Genomic DNA, 16,821 nt, shown 5'->3' on the forward strand with positions numbered 1-16,821 from the left:
CCTTATAGAAAGAATTAATTAAACGTAAGTGATATTTCTTACTAAGCTACAGTGTTCACTGAAGGAGCCAAGTCTAATGTTTTTTTTTGTATCCCTACAGTACCTTGTACAAATAACTGAATGAATGGATAAATAAAACAATAGAGTCAGTCAAGCAGCAATGATTTTTATGGAAAGGGAAAAAGGAATCTGATATTTACTGAAATATCTAGTATGTGTAAGGTGCTTACGTAATGATTACATGATGTGCTAGGTGCTTTCCTTAAGCATCTCTGAATCTCTGCAGTAACTTAAAAGTAGATATTCTTTCCATTTTAGATAAAGACACTGAGTTGGGCTCAAGGCCACATAGGCAGCAGAGCAAACTACTGCAGATTTTTTTTAAACTCTAGTATCTATTTCTTTCCATTACAACACACAACTGAAAATCACTTGTATGGTACTTCAAGCATTTAAAAACCAAAACAGGGACTTCCCTAGTGGTCCAGTGGTGAAGAATCCACCTTACAATTCAGGGGAAACAGGTTTGATCCCTGGTCAGGGAACTAAGATCCCACATACCGCAGGGCAACTAGCCTGCGCACCACAACTACTGAGCTTGAGCGCCTCAACTAGAGAGCCTGCGTGCCACAAACTACAGAGCCCACGCACTCTGGAACCCAAGCGCCACAACTAGAGAGGAGCCCGCGTACTGAAAGATCCCACATGCCTCAATGAAGATCCCGCATTCCACAACTAATTCCTGGCACTGCCAAAAATAAATAAAATAAACAATAAATAAATCTTTAAAAATAAATAAATAAAAGTTAAAAATAAAAACCGAAATGGAATCTCAATACCACTTCATTTCATACCACTTCCCCCACTGACCCAACTAACTGGCTACTGACTCAACTTTTAAATAAGAGTATTTTAGATGGTTGCTTTACTTTTTTTTAAAGTAAAAGTAAAGTTGACCCATACGGGGTGGGGGAATGTTGGGGGCACAGACACCCCTCTCCTCCACAGTAGAAAATCTGCATATAACTTTTGACTCCCAAAAAACTTAACTAGTAATAGCCTACTGTTGACTGAAAGCCTACTGATAACAGTCAATTAACACATATTTTGTATGTTATATGTATACCTACATATATATTATGCATTCATGGCATACCTAACTTTTTCTTAATTTTTCTGATATTTCTAGGCTATGCAGTTCGTCTGCCAGTTTTTTCAAATTGTTGTGTATCTCCAAAACATTTTCCAATATATTTATTGAAAAAAAATCCGTGTATAAGTGGACCCATGCAATTCAAATCTGTGTTGTTCAAGGGTCAACTGTAGTTTTGTTGGGATAAACCCAAAGTAACAGTTTCTTTAAAGAAAACAAAAGCACAAAACTTTCAAAATATAACCAAATGAAATGCATCCCCCAAACTACATTAACATAAAATTGAATTTTATTATATAACTCATGAAATACATATATACTGAGATAAAATTAGGTATACAATTGATTGTTTTAACACAAGCATTTAAAGAAATATAAACTGCTTGGTTTTCACATGATATAACCCAACATGTAGAAACTGGTATTCAAACTTCTTCCTATTACATTGGTGTGTTGCTTAAAAGAAAATCATTAATTAAAATATCATGGTAGGGAATTCCCTGGTGGTCCAGTGGTTAGAACTTGATGCTTTCACTGCTGGGGCCCAGGTTCAATCCCTGGTCGGGGAACTAAGATCCTGCAAGCTGCGTGGTGCAGGAAAAAAAAAAATCATGGTAGCTTGCAAATTATCTTTTATAACACTACTGACTGATGCTATCTTTAGTGTTAACTTAATATCTTGATTATTAGTAATCAATTAAAGAAGTGTCTCTGGTAATTGTCTCAACACTTCCTTTGATACCTTTCAGTTGTCCTGGATCTGTGTCATCTTTCTGTAGCTTTTCCCACTGTGAACTGAAAAAAAAAAGAAAGAGCAATGATGGATTGAAAACATATAAAATCAATGTACTGCATTTAAAACAAAGCCGTAGAAAAACTAAAACTTTTTTATTTAACAAAATACATTTAATTTCCTCATAAATAAGACAAATAACATATACATGTTCGTACCTCTACAAAATCATTTAGTGTATATTAGAACAATATAAACTTATATATCAATGCCCAGATGTTGTATTTTTTAAAATCTCTTTTCCTCTGATCATAATTATAAAGCTATCAAAAAGCACCAACAAATAAATAACATCACCTACCATACAATAAAACTCCCAATACTCCAGTTATCATATTAAATACAATTGTTATACACCACTTCTGAACTCCGTAACAATTTCTTTAAGTATCATTACATCAGAAAACTGAGGCCCACAGGTTAAGTTGCCCAAGGACACTCAGCCAGTCAATAACACAAACTCTGCAGGCATTCTACAAGGATTCAGCTCTTAGTTCCACTACCAGGGAACAAGGTTGGAGACTTTTTCATAATCTGTCCAAAGTGCTTATAAAAGCTATAAAACCAACATATATTCCCAATAACAGTTTGTTGAGTAAGCATCTAACCTTCTATAGCTTTACTCTCCTTTTCTTTATTCTGCTTAACCCAATTATTATTATTATTATTTTGTTTTTTTTTTGTTTTTGCGGTGTAAAGGCCTCTCACTGTTGTGGCCTCTCCCGTTGCGGAGCACAGGCTCCGGAAGTGCAGGCTAAGCGGCCATGGCTCACGGGCCCAGCCGCTCTGCGGCATGTGGGATCTTCCCGGACCGGGGCACGAACCCGTGTCCCCTGCATCGGCAGGCGGACTGTCAACCACTGCGCCACCAGGGAAGCCCTGCTTATCTCAATTAGAAAATATGAAATATGTGATGATTATTATTCTTTAATTTAGTAAAAATTTTATTATACACAGGTGAATGGAGGTTGGGGGTGGCAGGGAAAACAGCTGAGTCATTTACTGTGAAGAAACTTCAAATGGACCAGGAGATATCACCAGGCTTAGAATGCCATTTCTCTACTACACTACTGGAGAGTCTCACTGGTCCTTTATATCACAGTGTTACAAAAAGGTAACTAAGGGCATTATATATGCTATTATTATAAAGGAACAAAAACGCAAACTGCCCTAAATACCAAAATTTTTTTCAAAAAGACAAAGAAAATAACCACATAGGAAATTCTGCAAATTAATACAACAGTTAATAAAACATATATATTTCCTATCAATAAATATAAATGGGTGTACCCCATTAAAGAAAAAGGTTTTCAGAATGCCTCGGTAAGGCAGGAGGTCAAATTAGCAATGCTTATTTCTGTGTTCTACACCTTTCTGTGAAAGAAACATACTAAAGATTATATATTAATTGCATATATAAAGATGTTATGTTACATATGCATACTTGTAAAAGAAAATGAGTACAAATCAGAAATTATATAGGTGGTTAGGAAAAGAATGAAAGGAATAATGGGGTGTGAGACTTCCTTGAGTATTTTTTAATAGTTTTAGGTTCTGAATTATTCTGACACCCTCTTATACCTGTACAGCAAACAATGAGTTTATTCTACTTTGCCCTTTCTCTTTCTCTTCTTTTCCCATTTTTTAACTTTGTAACTGTGTTATTCCCATCCTTGCATAGTATGTAACATATACATAGTGTTCTTCTATCCTCATTCCCATCTTTTCATTTTGAGCTAAAATTAATCAAATTTGGTGATCATTCCTTTTGCTAAAGTTTCCCCAGTCATCTCCATTGCACCAGCACTGTCACTAGCAGACTCTTCAGGAAGTGTTTATGAGTATAGTGTTCCCTGTGTTCTCACATGTTTAAAACTGTTTTTCTATAGCCACGATACCTGCATGATAGGTTGGCTAGATATAAAATTCCTTGGCTTACACATCCTCTCTCAAGTTTCTTGAAAATGTTGCTCACTTGTTGTCTTGCTTTATTACAGATTCACTTTCCTTTGTAAGTGACATATTTTTGCCTTAATTTCCACCCCTTGCTTCATTCTTCACCACCAAGCCTCCAGGAGATGCCATGTCCTTCCAAATCACCTCTCCATCTCCCCTCAAAAACAGTACTTTCCCAAATCTGCCTTGTTAATTCTTGTCTACATACTCTTGAAACACTTCCTTTTGATTCTTCAGTAGCCAGTGCTCTAATCCTTCGGGTCTCACTTGTTCTCAGTATTATCCCACTCAGGGTTGGACTCTCTTTCTGGAGTGATTCATTTGTATTTCATCACTACAAGTCGACCCCATCCCCTGTCCCCACTGTCCTCTCCTCTTTTCCTTATAGTCTTTGCTTAACTTTTCACTTCAGCATAAGCCCCAGGGTTGGCTTTGCTGGCTTCAGTTATTTATTTCACTATTTACATATAAACTGAAGTTTACAGTCAGCTCTGTAGACTCCTAGTCATATTGCAGGCAAGGGTTATGAGTGATTTTATTTGCTTTCCTTACTGACCTTGTGGAGAGAACTTGATTTAGGTGGCCAACACTATCCTATGGGAAACTGGAAGTCCTTCTATTACTATGTAAGAGTCACTTTAACAAGCATCCAAATTTTTCTACCTTTAGAAGATCAGATCACAAGCTTTTCTATTCTGTGACTTCCAAACATTCTCATTAATTATTAAAAAGAGGAATAATAATATCTTTGTAATGTTTCTACTTATTTAGAAACTATTATATTCTTATAATCAGCTAATTAAATCAAGCACAAAGTATAGAATAAGGTATTCATGAAAGAAAAATGATAACAAAATTGATTAGAAAGTGAAAAAAGACAAAAGCGTTGATGTTTTTAAATTTCCTATGTTGCTTTGTAATGTAGGCTAAACCTAACACCTATAAGGCACTTTATTATTCACAAATCATCTTCACATATATTATTGAAATCTTTTAAGGACTGTTAGAAGAGGGATCCGAGGTCTAGAGATTTTAGGTGAATTGCTAAGACCTCATAAGGCAGAAAACGGCTAAGCTGGAAATCAGAACTATGTTCTCACTACTCTATGTCTGTGCAACCATGTCTCCTAAGCAGCTTCATTACTATGAAAGTCTAATAACAGACAAATGTAGATTTATGACTTGACTTATACGTTTCTTTAATAATCAATTTTTTATTATACCATTCAAATATCTAACATAAATATAAAAAACAAAGCTGAAACTGATTTTCCTGTAGCTTTCCAGATTTAAAAAAATTAGCAATTATTAGAAATATGCCTTGTGTAACATACTGGCTAAAAATTGTCTGTCCTTCCCAAAATAATAAATGATTCAAATCACAAGAGTTTTTGCCCAATGTGAAGAAGGTAAAGGAAAACATGTACATTTTAGTGAATATCCCAAATATAGAAAAAATACATATACTAAATAGAAAATTACCTTGATATTTCCCTGAGATAAACAGTTTGCATGGCTTTTTTCAAATGAGGTTCAATATTTCTCCAGAGTTTGCGAGTATCACGTTCACTTGCTACTCCAAAGAGAGAAAATTTCAATAATTTAGAATTACAGAAACTTTTTTCAAAAGAAATATTATTATAGTAAAATTATAGTTACCTTCTCCTTTAACAACAGGTTCACAATATTTAGGAAAATTAAGTACTGCCTACAAACAAGGAAAAATAGAGAAAAAAGCACTTATCTACCACAATTAAATATTATTTTTCAAGTAAAAATTTTATTAGAATTCAGGCAATTTTATTTCAATATAATTGGCTCAAGTAAAATGTTATTATAGTTTATTACTACAACAATAAAACCACAATTATCAATAACAAACAACAGTAAAACAATATGTAAAATATTCCTTAACTGGCTAAATCCTGCCTAATGTATCAGCCTCTAAATATAAAGAAATATAACAATTCCCAAAGCAAATTTAAAAGCACATAAATAGGGGCTTCCCTGGTGGCACAGTGGTTAAGAATCTGCCTGCCAAAGCAGGGGACACAGCTTCGAGCCCTGGTCTGGGAAGATACCACGTGCCATGGAGCAACTAAGCCTGTGTGCCACAACTACTGAACCTGCACTCTAGACCCTGCGAGCCACTACTGAGCCCACGTGCCTAGAGCCTGCGCTCTGCAACAAGAGAAGCCACCGCAATGAGAAGCCCGTGCACCGCAATAAAGAGTAGCCCCTGCTCGCCACAACTAGAGAAAGCCTGCGTGCAGCAACGAAGACCCAACGCAGCCAAAAATAAATAAATAAATTTATTATATTAAAAAAAGCACATACATAGAAAAGATGCCTAAAAAGAATATTCTGCAGATGATTTATTAAACTCTTAAGAAATATGCCACTTACAAACTTTAAAACAAATAATAATATCCATTTGAAGGAAAAAAGACAACATATATTATCCTATGTTCTACATACTCAGAAAAATAGAACACTATACTATTTTTTCTCCAATGCTTAAAGATCATTTCTTATATTTATTAGTATTACTAGTAGTAGTAAAGACTTAAACCATACTTCAAGCTTCAAGTTTATGAATATGATGTAACAACATAAAAAGCTGTAACCTCATCCCTAAATAAAATCATTCCTCAGTGAAACCCAAAGGACTTTATAAAAACCATGTTTAAATTTCACATTTTCTTTTCCTACTAATAGTTTCTCTAAATAATTCCTCCTTCTTGCACTTTATAATCTACTTTGAAATGGCTGCCAGCACAGATTCCCACAGGTTTCAAGGACATCAGTGCTAAGGAGTAGAAGCTACAAGTTATTTCCCAGGAAGGACAATGGATGAGTATTTGCTCCTGACTCCATCTCACACTGAGACCGTGCACTGACCCTCGCTCCTCTCTGTAAGCCCCCCTGTTGTCATTTCCCTTGGGCACCAGGAGTCTCAGACATTCAACTTCCAGAGAGATGTTAGTGATGAGCTTGAACTAGAACAGCTTGTCTTCTGTTTTTTTCCCTACTCAGAAGATGCTTGAAACGTACAACTAAATCAGAAGAGGTCTAAAGTTTAAAAGTTCCAAAAACATACTAAATGTGAACAATTTTAAATGGTCATTTTCTCCTACATTCTATCTCAAATACACACTGAATCCCTCTAAGTAATACTTTTCAGACCGAAGAAAAGAGCAAAGCAAAGAAAATGTACCAAGAGATGTAGAATCTGTTCCTTTGAAAGCAACTGTTTTCTAGCCTTAGATATATTACCATTTTCTGTTACATGGAGATAAGACCTTAAGTATTAATAAAAGGTTCTAAAAGTGAAACCAGATATTCTTGCCTCCTCCTTTTCAGATCCCCACAACTAAAGTAGAAAGGTAAAAATTAAATAAAATATGAAAATTAAAGTAAATACAATTATTTTCCAAACTGCCTATGAAGTGTAAACAGCTATTCTAATGTTTTTAACAACTTTTTTTTTTTTTTTTTTTTGCGGTACGCGGGCCTCTCACTGCTGTGGCCTCTCCCGTTGCGGAGCACAGGCTCCAGAAGTGCAGGCTCAGCGGCCATGGCTCGTGGGCCCAGCCGCTCCGTGGCATGTGGGATCTTCCCAGACCGGGGCATGAACCCGTGTACCCTGCATCGGCAGGCGGACTCTCAGCCACTGCGCCACCAGGGAAGCCCTTAAAAACTTTTTAAAGTAATCTTTTATATAACTATTCAAAGTAATCCTTTATATAAATATTCAAAGTAATCCTTTATATAAAGATTACTAACTCAAGGTCAGTGGCTAATGAAACACCTATATAAAGCTTCTGACAATATTCAAATTCATCTAGATTCCAGACCACTATCAATACATACATTAACCTGAAACAATCTGTTACAAAAAATTAACAAAAAGATATAAAATTGCTTATTAAGTTTTCACACCACCTTTCTGTTAATCTTCATTTTAATTTTAATAAAGTTAAACATTTTCTGCAATTAAAGAAAAGAGAAAGGAGGAAATTTAAAAAACACTCCTAACGACGTATGAAAAGAAACAACTAAAAAGACAAAGGTTTCTGATCAGGTCAAAGTTTGTACTAACCCACTGACTTCTACATTCTTAGGGTGTATTTGCTCCCAAAGGCCATATCCAAATTTCCAGAATAAATTTTCAGCTTCTAGCCTATCTCACACCCTTTCTTCATGGAAAAATATTAAAAGATGTACTTTTTTTTTTTAAGCAAAATGAGCACGGACCAGATGCCGGAGCTCCTTCAAATCTCGACAGACGGTGTAGAAAACTCCAAGAAGAATGTTAATGTAGGCAGCATAGAAATCAGCCGAATACTCTGGAGGATGATCATGGGATAGAATCTTTTGAAGGTTACCTGTTCACAGGACACAAATGAACAGAAATGACTGACCCATCACCCTAGTTATATCTTCTAGCATTTTATAACAAAGGTTTAAACAATAAATACACAGGCTCAGCAATTATTAGGAACAATGAAACAGTTACAAGATTAGAATGCAAAAGTAATACAAGTTTTGAAACTGAGGTAAAAGAATTATGAACCTAACATTCTAAGAAAAATTACTAATTTTACTCAAGACAAATACGAAGCAATGACATCTAAAGAAAAACACAAGAACCTTATAACAGGCAACATGAATATCAAGGGCAAAAAAATAGTATGGATTCCACTTATTTTTCTAACAATTAAGTAAATCAACTAGATAAAAATAAGCGGTACTACATAAACTACCACCAAACTGGAAAATGCTCATTTTTTGTAAAATGAAAAGAACTCATGATTTTTTTAATGAAAATCTTCATCTTTACTATGTCATTCCATTTTTATAAAATGTGTTTTCTTCCTACAACTTTGGTGTCTTTATTTCTCTTCTACCTTAAACTCCTTATACAGTATCACATGTTTAGAGTCCTAAACTTATATTTTATCCTGCTAGAAATATATTGTAGAAGCACAGTTAAAACTAAAAAGAAACCACCTATTATTCAAAATTTCCCGGTTATAGCACATAAATCAGTCATTCACTCATTCCTTATTGCAATTCCCTCTGACTTCTTGATGCAATGGTCTCTTTTAGACTTCTCAGTTAAGAGCTCTTTGAACATGACTAGTACTTTAAGCCCAGTTCCATAGGATTCAAGACTTTCACAATACTTACAAGTGAAAATTCTCATGGGATGTTCTGATCGTGTCAATTTCCTGTTGTCTAAGAATCCCTTTAAGTGAGTATTTTTACCATGGATACTCTCCCATTTACCATCAGCCTTTGATTTTAACTACTGTCTTATTCCTCACAGTCAGTTAGATATAGGTACATAACAATAGATATGGCCTATCAACAGATACTAATATACAGAAATTTAGAAACAGCTACATTAATGGGATCTTTTAAACAGGGCAGTTGGCCAAAACCAAAAAAACAAATAAACAAACAAGGGCCAAAAAAACATTTCAAAGCCTATTCTCATGCCTAGAATGTTATCCTGAAGGAATTTCAGATAGAGACTGTTACTAGATCTGTATTTTAATATCACAACCACTGAAAAAAAATACACAAAGTCCAAAAGTTGACTTTGGAATCTATGTATTTTTACATGTAATAGGAGTTTTAAATTTAATGTTACTAAGCTTTTTAAAACAAATATTTGATACACTAAAAATTTCTGAAGGTGCCTTAAAACTTGGAGATAAAGATATTTATATATTGTGTTGGCCAAAAAGTTTGTTTGGGTTTTTCCATAACATGTTACGGAAAAACCCAGAAAACCCCGGAAGAACTTTTTGGCCAATCCAATAAAAGCTGACAAATAACTGGATAGATGAAAGAAAGAAGAGAGGGAGGCAAGGAAGAAAGGGATCAACGGTCAGACAGACAAACATACATAGGCAAAAAGGTGGTCTCTAAATGCATGGATGAGGAAACCTGGAAACCAGTTAAGTCTCCAGCTTAGACTGCACTCCTAAGCTCCTCCTGACTCTCTTCTTGGTATCCCTTCCAGGTGACACTCAGTACCTCCTAAGAGAGTTGATTATATATGACCACTGGCCCACTTCAGTTCTGACTAAAGTCTTCTAAGAATTAGAACTCTCACTGGGTTGCAACAAAAGTAGAACAGCTGCTTAGTTATACAGGCTACAGACAAATTCTCATAGTACAACTCAACATTAAGGAAGCCATACCAGCTCTAACAGTCAAACTTACTAAAAATCCCATCTCTAACAGAAAGCTGAAAGCAGTGTACTAGCAGGTAATAAATCAAGGGAAGGAGAAAGCACTTGATGGGTCCCCTGCTGTATTAAAATTTCACTATCAAAATACGGTCTAACACACCAAGAACCATTTCTAACATGAAGAGGGACTTCTGCTGCCAGTCATGAGGGAGTAAGAGGGTCCAGAAATACTCTCCTATAAATAACTAAAAACTGGACAAAATATAGAAAACAATTATTTTCAGACATCACACAATAGGCAACAAAGGACTGTGATACATGAGAAAAGTGAAATGAGGTGAGTCTTACCATCAGCCAGGCTTTCTAACTAGAGGTAATTTTAGAACTGTCGTACAGGAGAGTTCCAAAAGGAGCCCATTAATCTCAGTGAGTTGATAAGACAGAGATCAGAGAAGAGAGAGCTAAGGTAGCTAGAATGTGCAGGGTAGAATACATGAGAAAAGGAAGCTATGCAGAGAAAGAGCCCCAGAAATCTGCCTAGATGTTGCCCTTGGTTCTTAGCTGAATAACAGTACTTATATGCATAGAGTAAAACCTCAAAAGGACAAGCAAGAACACCTTCTGGGGAAAAAACAATTACTGGAGAGCTGTTAAGTCAAACAATTTCCAGAGTTCAGACAGGGCTATAAACTGTTCATTTTGCCACCAGTAAGAATGGAGAAACTATACTAAATACATGGGGCATTCAGCAGAGAACCCAAAAGGACTATATCTTAGAAGTAGAGCTAAAATTAGCCCTGGAATAAAGGCTACTCTAGACCCTCTCTCCAAAAGAGCTTAAAAATAATCTCAAAAGGGTCACATGTACCTTCAAGTGATTTAAATGCTTAACTAGAAAAGAAGTCCAACATGCAACAAAAAATTTAATACCTGTCATTCAATCAAAAATTACTAAACACATGTGAAAGTATAATGGATACCCATAAGAGAGAAAAATTAGTCAATAGAAACATCCCCACAACAAAAGAGGTAGTAGAATTAGTAGACAAGAACATTAAAACAACTAATATAAACATGCTCATATGCTCAAGAATATAACGGAAAACAAAAGCATCATAAAATTGGTAATGAAAATTCCACTGGGTTGGATTAACTGCAAATTAGACACTTGTAGATAAAAAGGTCACTGAACCTGAAGACACAGAAACAAAAGCTATCCCAAGTAAAACACTGAGGACAAAAAATGATGTAAAATTTAAATAAATAAATAAGAGATTCAGCAGGACAGTATCACGACGTCTAACATTCATGTAACGTGGTCCCAGAAAAAGGTGTGGGGAGCAGAGTCGGGGGGAACAACAGGACACAGATAAAATATTTTTAGAAATAATGGCTGAAACTTTTCCAAAGTTAAAACTATACACTCACATATCCAAAAAGCTCAACAAATCTCCAGCAGGATAAACAATAAAAGATATTTTCCACCTTGCCTTTTTATTTCTGTAAAGCCCAAATAGTAATATATTATAAAGTTTATAATAAATGTATATGTTAAATGTAGGACAAAAATAGCACTAAGGTTGTGAGGTGGGAAATTTTAAGTCATTGAGATTTTCAGATTGTTAACTAGAGAATAACTTAACTTATTCCGATTGATTCAATAACTAAACCAAAAACCTGATCAACTGCACTATAATCCACCTGAAGAAAAAAAACAAAGCATTACCAAAAGATGAGCAGTCTGCGTGTGGGAGAGGGAAAACAAGAAATCCAAATTAGGGCCCTAGTGATACTGCTAAGAGGAAAGAGTGTCCTGAACATCAGATACCATATTTCTACAGATGACATATGTACCAAGTTATGATTGGATGACTTAGACACTAAGATTATCCTTTTGCCCTGGTTCCATGCTTACTTATTCTGACTATAATTTGGCTTATCAATTAATGCTTCCTTTTTGAACGTTTTTTTGTATGATTATGATGCTTCTGAATTATTTTAAAAAAACCTGATATGTTAAAGGCTCTAAAATTTAATAATCAGATGAACTTGGCTCCACATTATACACTTTTCAAAAATCTATTAGCTTAGGGCTTCCCTGGTGGCTCAGTGGTTAAGAATCCGCCTGCCAATGCAGGGGACATGGGTTCAAGCCCTGGTCAGGGAAGATCCCACGTGCTGCAGAGCAACGAAGCCAGTGCACCACAACTACTGAGCCTGTGCTCTAAAGCCATGAGGCACAACTACTAAGCCTGCATGCCACAACTACTGAAGCCCACGCACTGCAACGAAGAGTAGCCCCCACTCGCCACAACTAGAGAAAGCCCGCGCCCAGCAACAAAGAAAACACAGCCAAAAATAAATAAATAAATTTATTTTTAAAAAAATCTATTAGGGCTTCCCTAGTGGCGCAGTGGTTGAGAGTCTGCCTGCCAGTGCAGGGGACACGGGTTCGTGCCCCGGTCCGGGAAGATCCCACATGCCGCGGAGCGGCTGGGCCCTTGAGCCATGGCCTCGGAGCCTGTGTGTCCGGAGCCTGTGCTCCGCAACGGGAGAGGCCATGACAGTGAGAGGCCCACGTACCGCAAAAAAAAAAAAAAAAAAATCTATTAGCTTACACTTTCTAAAATTAGCACGGTCACTTTAATTATTTAATTATGTCCTCAAATTCTCTCCATCTCTGCTGCTTTGTATCCTTATTTTTATAAAATTTAATCAAATTCTACAATTCATTATAGCATACTTGAATTTCAACTTCACTTGAATACCAGCATTTTTTAATAATTTTTCACTAAAATGGGTCATGAAAAACTTTAACATCTAATGGTCACAAGAGAAGTACAAAGAAATTCTTTTTATGAAATCCTTTGATTTATTCATTTTCTTCCTACCCTTTTCTCTTCTCCTTGTGATTTTTCATATAAGAGGAGCTATTAAAAATTTAAGGGTTCCCTTCATCTGTTTTGGTTTCCTTTTTGTTATCTCAATTATCAAAGGCAGGAGGTGTTACCTGATCGCTGTTCTTGTGAAAACAGAAAAAAATGTGTTGATCTTAATAATGAATGTTTGTAGCTGATCAGTTCACAGGGATAGTGTTTCAAGGTCAAGGAATGTTATTTTTTCATAGCCTCTAGTCATCTTATGCTTCAGTTATGATCTTTGAATCTGAACTATCATATTTGCACAGTAACAGCACAGTATTAATCTACAAAGCTACTCAGCAACAAAAAAACTATTGTATTCTTCCAAAGATAAAAATTATTAGGATCTATGAAATTTAAGATTAAACACAAACCAAAAAGAAACAAGAAACACAAGGGCTAGCACAGTTGCTACTGTAAGAGTTACAGTAATGAAAAATGAGATTTATAAAATCAAAAGATACATTCCACATAGTACTTAACTCAAGTACATGGTATATAAAGATTTCAGTACAATTTTAATGTGCTTTGCCAATCTAAACAACTCACTTGTACGGATGTAATAATCCCACTTATATATACATCTTACTGTAGTGACTAAAAAAATGTGAAAATACACCTTTATTTACAAATATGTGAGAACTGCTCTTTCAAAAAAACGTTAATTATACAAGAACAACCTCTGTAAGTGCAGAAATATAAATAATATTTTATTTAAGATTGGCAGCAGACCATAATAGATTAAAACATCCAAGTATTCCCATTTGAACATGCTAGCTTAATCTTTAAAACAACAAAAACTATTTTACTGAATATCATTTATCAAAACAATGTTTTCAAATTTACCTATGCTATAATCAGGAAAATACAAGACAAATGGCTCAAAGCATCCAGTATTTGGACGAAACTTTTCCCAAACAATCTCGCTGAGAAAAATAACAGTCACATTTCTGTCAGTCTGTAAAAGAGAGATAAATAAAAGTAACTTTGCATTAAAAAATCTTAATCAGAACACTAATTCCATTTGAATTTTTCTTTCAAAAGAAATCCAGCAAAGTTCCAACATACAACAAATTATTTGCATACTAATAAGCCATATTTAGAAAACCCAATCAAGGAGCTCATCCTTGTATGCAAATTTTCAAACATAATTACTGAGAATTTCCATAAAACTTTTAGGTTAATCGACAATTCAGTTACCCATGAATACTAGGACAGTCACACAACGACTAATTTTATAGAAATTAAGAAACACATCTGCTTGAACGATTAAGACAAGAACTTTTTATGGAAATTTTCAAAGAAATCACATGCTTTACATCAATAAACCAAAAAAGACAAAACTTAACATCTCTCGTGATTAAAACGGCTATAGTACCCAGAGGAAAAAAAATATCAGTTGCATATTTTAATGTATATTCAAGATGTTGAGTATACATTAAAAACACAAACAAGTGTGAGTATCCAAAATACCAGTGTTAAGTAAACAGAAAACTTTTGAAATATATGTAGAAATTATAATTAGTATTCCAAAAATAACATTAAGAGAACAAGCTCAATGTGTATGTTATCCTTCTACAGAGTGGCCACAAATGCTAATTCTAATGCTAGAATTTATCTATAGACACCTGGCATTCTCAGCACAAATTTTAATATTCCCATGTTCTTTTGGACCTCTCCCAAGTTGACAAAACAAGACATATTTGTTTTGTTCTATAACTATTCTTAGGACCCAGTCTCATACATAAATTACACTATACTTTGATGGTGATTTACTATTTATTGATTTCTAACTTATGTGTAACCTTATATTCCAATTTTCATTATTTAGAGAAATATACTTCTGGCTAACAAAGATAGCTGAGTTCAATAAATTAATAACTCCACAGAAAATGTAGCATCTTTACGAAAGAAAGGAGAAGATTTTTACTTTCAAATGCTTTTTGTCTATTAATTTTTAAGAATCCTTCAATTCATTTCCATAGGGATAAAAAAGTATGCTCTAAACACAATCTTGATTACAAAGCATTGAGTTGTTTTTGCTTTAAAATATGATTACCCAAAGGAATTTTATAAAGTCTGTTAAAAAAATACTGAGAGGTTAAAAAAAATAGAGGCATTTATCAGTCTAAAAGGATTTTAAGGACTTCCCTGGTGGCTGAGTGGTTAAGAATCCACCTGCAGAGGACACGGTTTCGATCCCTGGTCCATGAAGATCCCACATGCCGCTGAGCAACTAAGCCTGTGTGCCACAACTACTGAGCCTGCACTCTAAAGTCTGTGAGCCATAACTACTGAGCCCACACACCACAACTAATGAGCCCGCGTACTGCAACTACTGAAGCCCATGCACCTAGAGCCCATGCTCTGCAGCAAGAGAAGCCACCACAGTGAGAAGCATGCACACCGCAACGAAGAATAGCCCCCGCTCGCCACAATTAGAGAAAGCCCACACGCAGCCACAAAGACCCAACACAGCCAAAAAACAAAAAAAAGTATATTAATAATAAATTAAAATATATATATTACAAAATAAATAAATAAAAGGATTTTAAGTTGGGTAATGTTCTCATCTGTTCATCTGGAAGTACTTTCAGTGTACAGTGATATCTATCATAATTTAAACTTCATTTTAGTCTGATAAGTAATATAAAAAAGATGTGAAATGCTTTTGCTATATTTCTCTTAAATGAAATACACATTTAAAAATCAAATATGCTTTCAGAAACATCAAAACAACAATTTTCTTTTCTGATGGAGTTGAGCTTACTATGAATCTTTTCATTTTCTTCAAATAACTTCCATAATTAAAACTAAAAAAAAGTGAAAGGCCTACGTACTGTGACAGGATGCATGATCAAAGGTCTAAGTACTGTGACAAGATAAAAACAGTGGGGCAAGTTTTACTGGAAGGGCGAGAGGACAGCAAGAATGCACTCTGGCTACCAGAGAGGGAGTCCTTGAGCAAAACAATGGGAAATAGTGGACGGATTTATGCAAACACACACAAGAAAAAATAAGTAAAAAGAGAGAAAGAGACCTTTACTCAATGAGGATGGGTCCCTGATGTCAGTAGTAAAATGCCAAGAGTTAATCCATGTGGGAAAGGCTAGACTGCATGAGGAAACTTCCACAATAAGTCACCAACAGCTACACTTACTCTTCTCTTGTCCTCTCCACATCTGCCCCTCAAGACGATTACTAAAAGAGGATTTTAGGAGTCAGCCTCAGGCACACAATGATTTCAGTGGCAATCAGTTGAGAACTTCTAGCAGTTTCTCAAATTTGAGTAATATACTTAACTTTTCAAAGGTGGAAATGCTCTAGGCACTGTCTCCCCAAATATTCACTTAATTATTATAATGTTCCTTAATACTTAAATAATACAGACATAAAACTAAGTAAGTATAAACTATTTATGCTCAAGGTACTTATAAAGTCATAAAACCACATATTTTTATTTATAAGTTAAATATAAAACTATAAAACCAGTAAAATTTAAATTGACATTATCTGAATATAATGAACATTACTGTTTTGCCTAAACTAAATCTTTGCTCACTTCATGAATATGGTACTAACAGGAAACAGCCACAGTCCTTTTGAGTTTAGCATTCCTATAGCAACTAGTATTGGTAAAAACTGAATTCTCTCACCAATTTCCTTTATTCAAACCACTACAAACTACTGCCTGTTGTTGCCATCATATTACTATTTGGCTTTCACCTGACATATACATAGTAAGTCTCTCCCTGTTCTTTTCTCATTAGGCCATGACAATCACAGTAGAAT

At 35.0% G+C, this 16,821-nt stretch overlaps 1 protein-coding gene across 3 annotated transcripts in view; it reads right to left on the minus strand.

The window, feature by feature from the left end:
- ORC5 (origin recognition complex subunit 5) overlaps nt 1-16,821 on the minus strand; it is a 74,784-nt gene that overhangs the window by 44,142 nt on the left and 13,821 nt on the right. For all 3 annotated transcript variants that reach the window (XR_014297191.1, XM_082661760.1, XM_082661759.1), the window contains exons 5-9: nt 13,876-13,987; nt 8,160-8,290; nt 5,562-5,610; nt 5,385-5,475; nt 1,896-1,948 (exon numbers count right to left, since the gene is read on the minus strand). Coding sequence is in view for 2 of the 3 variants with exons in the window: in XM_082661760.1 (XP_082517886.1) it covers nt 1,896-1,948; nt 5,385-5,475; nt 5,562-5,610; nt 8,160-8,290; nt 13,876-13,987 (436 nt within the window). In the remaining variant the exon portion in view is untranslated. The remainder of the gene's footprint in view (nt 1-1,895; nt 1,949-5,384; nt 5,476-5,561; nt 5,611-8,159; nt 8,291-13,875; nt 13,988-16,821) is intronic.

This window comes from Grampus griseus, assembly GCF_964374135.1.
Source record: "Grampus griseus genome assembly, chromosome: 9".
Classification (NCBI taxonomy): Eukaryota; Metazoa; Chordata; class Mammalia; order Artiodactyla; family Delphinidae; genus Grampus; species Grampus griseus.